Source organism: Etheostoma spectabile, chromosome 11 (genome assembly GCF_008692095.1).
Source record: "Etheostoma spectabile isolate EspeVRDwgs_2016 chromosome 11, UIUC_Espe_1.0, whole genome shotgun sequence".
NCBI classification, from domain to species: domain Eukaryota; kingdom Metazoa; phylum Chordata; class Actinopteri; order Perciformes; family Percidae; genus Etheostoma; species Etheostoma spectabile.
Window position 1 is genome coordinate 20,868,460 of NC_045743.1, and position 5,634 is coordinate 20,874,093.

Sequence of the window (5,634 nt, forward strand, 5' to 3'; positions counted from 1 at the left end):
GTGTGTGTGTGTGTGTGTTGGCAGCTGTCTGCAGTAGTGCTGAGGCCCTGGGTGTTCACACTGATCAGTACAGCGTCTGTGATCTCACATCCGAGTGATCTTTTTCACGTCCTTCTCCATCTCTCCGCCGTCGTCGTGATCAAACTCAAAGGCGCTGTTGTCCACGGCGTGGCCGTTCTTTTTCGCCGAGTCACCGTCGCCAGCTTCCAGGGGCGGAGCCTCCCTGTCCGCATCCGCTGAACCGCCGCCACAGCGCTTTTTATACACCTGGTAGGCTGCAGAGGAAAAACATATGGATTTAGAAACATGCTCTTGCAATACTATGCTTTCATCATATTTTTGAGCAAACCCTACGTTTGAGGTTACTCTTGAGAATATCCTCAGATCAGATCTGTGGTGGTGGGGGGGGGGCAGCTTCCAGGTATGAATGTGATCAGATCAGACTGTGGTTGAGGGGGGGGCAGCTTCCAGGTAGGTAAGTGGAACTGTGTGAATGTGATCAGGTCGTCATTGCAAATGAGAATTTGTTCTCAATAGACTTACCTGGATAAATAAAGGTTAAATAAAAAAGAAATTACCAGTTAACTATGGAAACTGATTAACATTTGACACTAGTTGACAGCCCAACTACCTAAATATTGTTTTGGTGGTAGATGACAACATCCAGTTTTGATGAAAATGCTAAGTGTCTTGCTCAGGGACACATTGGTAAAGGCATGCAGTGGGAATCTGCCTGCTAAACTCTCACCTCCCACACACGAGACTGCCACCACCAGCTGGAAGATGCTGTAGATGAGTGGGAATGCGAACATGACTTCCAACTCAGCCGGGCTGAAGGACAGCTGGACAATGGTGCTGCACAGCTGCGAGTTCTGGAAACCCGTCTCCAGTGCGATGGTTCGGCATCTGAACAAAGCAGGGATTTGGGGTTTGTTGATGCAGAAGTGATTTCAAGATTTATAGAATTTAATATAAAGGGAAACTTTTTTTTTTGGACCTGAACCCTATTTTCCCATGTTTTTGTGTCTAAGTGAATCATGGGGACAACAATCTTTGAAAATGGTTTGGTATTGTAGCCTGACAAACCAGACCCACATCATCCAGATGTGGGTCTGGTTGGCACAGTATGTTTTTGGTGCCATTTGTGGAGCCTGGGCTGTCTACAGAGACCGCTTTTTCTTTTTTACAGTGTGTTCTGGGGACAGGCAGCTAGCAGATAGTGAGGAGATGTTTTTTACAGTGTGTTCTGGGGACAGGCAGCTAGCAGATAGTGAGGAGATGTTTTTTACAGTGTGTTCTGGGGACAGGCAGCTAGCAGATAGTGAGGAGATGTTTTTTACAGTGTGTTCTGGGGACAGGCAGCTAGCAGATAGTGAGGAGATGTTTTTACAGTGTGTTCTGGGGACAGGCAGCTAGCAGATAGTGAGGAGAGGTTTTTTACAGTGTGTTAAGGGGACAGGCAGCTAGCAGATAGTGAGGAGATTTTTTTTTACAGTGTGTTAAGGGGACAGGCAGCTAGCAGATAGTGAGGAGATTTTTTTTTACAGGGTTAGGGTTAAAAACAAGTTATGAAGCAAATATTAATGTAAATCAAGCAGGTTCAAGATTTATTTGACAAAACTGGTATATGCTGTCACCCTACCTGTGCCAGGGTTGACCTGCAAAACGGGCAGAGAAGAACCCCAGGCCAAAACCAATGAAGGGGAAGATAGTTCCAATAATCCACAGGGAGGGAGCGATGTCCCAGGAGGACTGGTAGAGAATTCCTCCAACCACAGCTATGATGACAATGAGGGCGAAGCCTGCGATGGACCCTACCTGTTTCATTGGATAAAGCCACATGTGTACATTTAAAAAAAAAAAACTTGATCAAACATCATAATCAAAAATTAAGTAGAATCATATTTAGATTCCTACCTTGAGGATCTTTTTTGCTAGGTGGGGCCACCTGCGTTTAACAAAAATCCCAGCACCAATTGGGATAAGAAGGGCCACCAGAGTGATACCTGAGGATAAACACACTTCAGTTTAGCACAGGTTTATAAGATGATAATAACCCTGTACAGTGCTCTTGGTAGAAAACTACAAAGTGATTGATTAACCCGATAAAACAATAGGCATGGAAGCCCTTAAAGTATAAAGTCTTTGTGGAATTCTTCTTCTTACTTACCGATGCTGTCAAACGGGATCTCGATGGTGTCGGAGGAAGTCCAGGTGGCGGTGTAAATGAGCAGGCAGAGAGGCATCATCCCCAAGGCCAGGATGGAGGAGCAGGCTGTCATACTGATACTGGGGAGGGGAGATCATGTCAAGCAAGCTTCTTTTAATAACATATTTCTTTCATGCATTGTAGTTTTTCAATGGGATTCAACATGATATTTTACTAAAAGTAAGTAACAACTGGTGCCCTCACTGGCCCGATCATACTGTACACAGTACACTACCTTATAAGACAAAAGGGGGGGGGGGAGTCATGGGGTACAGGTGAAGGGCCCAATTTGGAAAATTTGATCAACCTACATTGGGTCTACACAACCCTTTATGAATATCAGCCTAAATGGAACCTACATTTTATCCTATTACTAACCCATGTTGGGTGTAGAAGGACACCTTGACTGGGTGTTCCCAAGAGTTGGGTGTAACAGTGCCACTATGTCTATTGCCTGTCGGCCATTTTGGATCTCGGTGCCCAGACACGTTACATGTGACTTTGCTGGGCTGCGTAGACACACTACACCAAGTCGTATTGGGTCTATGGCCACTGCTGACACTTCTGGGAGGAGTAGTGTTGGGCCTAGCAGCGGTTATAGCCTGACTATCGAGATTCTAATTAGAGACAACGCTTTGTTTCTACTCCACGTACATCATAAACCCTAAAAACGAGCTGAGCAGAACAGACAAATCTCGGCACACATTTGCAGATGTCTGTCGTAGCAGAAGTGTAGCAAAAGTCACGTGTACAAAGACTGAGTTGTAACTGACGACCTGTCTGTATTTCCACCCGTTGGAGCAAAATACTTTGACTTTTAATATCTATGTACGCATTTACAGATTTGTCTATGAATTTGCAGTTATTGACGGTTTGTTTTTACACCTATAGCATATAAATATAATTATGCATTCACTGATTCTTAATACACATTTGCTGATTAGTGGACACATTCACACATCTAAGTACGCATTCAGGGATTATTTTACATGTTTACAGATCTCGCTTCTCACACACAGATTGCACAACTTGCGTGTTATTAACCATTCAACCATCCGGTGTGGTCAGGTTGGCAGGTTTTTCAAATATTTTGAAGGTGTTCAGTCATCCAAACATTATCACATGAGATAAACCAATGAGCTTGCCAAACCAGCCAGCTGGTTGGGGCTGCAACTAACCATTATTTTCATATAATGTTGATTTATAGTCGATTCTTCTTTTGATTGTTTCTCAATAATTCGATTAGCTGTTTTGTCTCTAAAATGTCAGAAAATGGGGAAAAATGTGTATCAGGGTTTCCCAAAGGCCAAGACGACGTCCTCAAATGTCTCATTCTGTCCACAACTCAAAGATATTCAATTTAGAGAAGAAACTAGAACGTGTTCCCATTTAACACGCTGGAAGCAGACGTAATGACTCAAACTGATTAATTGATTGTCAAAACAGTTGGTGATTAATTTAATAGTTGACAACTAATAAATTCATTGATTTATCTTTGAATTGAATAATCAAGAGAGGTCGCATGTGTTTTGTGATGATTTATCCCCTCGTGGTTTTCATAAGAAATGACTTGATTATCAGACTAATTGACGTTTACTTAAATAGTTAACAACCGATTGATTCCTCGTTGCAGCTCAGTCTGTCCCAGCCTGTTTCTTACCTTAGGTCCATGTCTCCATCCAGCCAGTAGCAGATGATGTTGGAGCCCGTGCCTCCGGGACAGCAGCCCATGATGATAATGACAACAGCCTGAACTGGCAGCACGTTGAAGGCCAGCGACAGGGCGAAGGCGGTAAAAGGCATGATTCCAAACTGGCACAGGAAGCCAATGAGGATGCCCCAGGGCCTCTTGATGTGGCTCCACAGCTTTTTGACCTCCACGGTGCAGCCCATGGAGAACATGACCATGGCGAGCATCACAGTGAGCACGGTGCTCAGGATCAGGCCCAGCGTCTCGTTGAAGTTGCTGGGAGGAACGAGGCAGTCTGGGCCCGAGCACACTGTGGAGAGAGGGGCGCAGGCAGCAGGCGCAGTTGTGGCATTTAACATGGACATTTTGGACAATGTTCAGTAGAAGAAGAGGATAATCTGGGGCTGCCAATTAGAAAAGAGAAGACTAGATAAATGTTTCCCTCGGGGCTTGGTAGTTCTTAAGAATCCACAAAACTTCTCCAGTTTCTCCTTCTCCGATATCCAAGAAGAAGATGGCCAATAATGGCAAGAACTGTCCAGCTCAGTGCTCTTTATGCCCACCCTGCTACAGCCGGATACAATTGGGAGGGGAAGATCAGCTGGGAAAAGAAAAAATTTAACCAATACTTCATTTTTTATGGGGTCAGTGTTCAGAAGCACATGCATATAAAAAAGAGAATCATTCTGAAATGTTAATTGGGATTGCGCCACATCTCAAACATTTTCTGCCCTTTGGCCTCTTAAAACTTTATTGGACAACTATGCTCTGCAGCATCATCATCCTGCAATGCCAGTAAGGAGGGAAGATGCTTGGAGTTCTCACAGACAGCTAGGGGACACACCCTATGGATAAGGTCTTTTATGCCACAGGTCCCATTAAAGTTCCGTGGCCTTGTGTTTTCTTTGATTCATTATTTTAAACCATTAAATCATGTAGGTGATGTAATAAAGATTTTCTGACACTGTTCAACAAAAGAAAGTCTTAAATTTCAATGTGTATCCAAGTCTCTACAATGTATTTAAATCCAGTTTAATACGCGCAATATATATGACACAATATAAAGGATTGTTAAGGTATACTTGAACATAGTCTATATCAACAGCGTTTCATTTCTGGTATTGCTCCTGTGCCGCCGGAAATTCTGTCTGATGTCACTCTTTTAGGCCGGATGTCCGTCCCCGTCCTCTGTCTCTGTGTTGGCGTTCTAACCTCTGGTGGATTTCTGAGGACTATGGTTACCTGGTCCTCAGATCTCTGCAGGGTAAATCCAGACAGCTAGCTAGACTATCTGTCCAATCTGAGGACTATGGTTACCTGGTCCTCAGATCTCTGTAGGGTAAATCCAGACAGCTAGCTAGACCATCTGTCCGATGGGAGTTTTCTTTTGACGACTAAAACTACTTACGAACGTACAGATGTTCCACCAAAACAACCGTGGCTCTGTCCGGTCCTTAGTGCCGCCCACGACGATTGTGATTGGTTTAAAGAAATGCTAATAAACTAGAGTTTTTCTCCCATACTGGACTGCTGTTTGGACTAGCCAGACCATCCTTTGCAGCACTGTGGACGAAGGTCTGGCAATGAGAGACTACACAAAGTGGGTGGTAAGGCCTGGCTCACAGCGGGCGTTCCACTCCATTGCTTTGTGCATGGCCCCTTCAATCAATGCAATTCAATTTTATTTATAGCATCAAATCGTAACAGAGACCCAACACTCCCCCCCCCCCCCCCC

The 5,634-nt window shown here is 44.3% G+C and overlaps 1 protein-coding gene across 1 annotated transcript in view; it reads right to left on the reverse strand.

The window, feature by feature from the left end:
- Window positions 1–28: 28 nt before the first annotated feature.
- Window positions 29–5,634, reverse strand: part of LOC116697850 (ileal sodium/bile acid cotransporter) — a 12,065-nt gene continuing 6,459 nt past the window's right edge. The window contains exons 2-7 of the mRNA XM_032529376.1: window positions 3,870–4,500; window positions 2,171–2,289; window positions 1,918–2,006; window positions 1,643–1,818; window positions 749–906; window positions 29–275 (exon numbers count right to left, since the gene is read on the reverse strand). Coding sequence (XP_032385267.1) covers window positions 85–275; window positions 749–906; window positions 1,643–1,818; window positions 1,918–2,006; window positions 2,171–2,289; window positions 3,870–4,264 — 1,128 coding nt within the window. The 5' untranslated portion in view covers window positions 4,265–4,500 and the 3' untranslated portion in view covers window positions 29–84. The remainder of the gene's footprint in view (window positions 276–748; window positions 907–1,642; window positions 1,819–1,917; window positions 2,007–2,170; window positions 2,290–3,869; window positions 4,501–5,634) is intronic.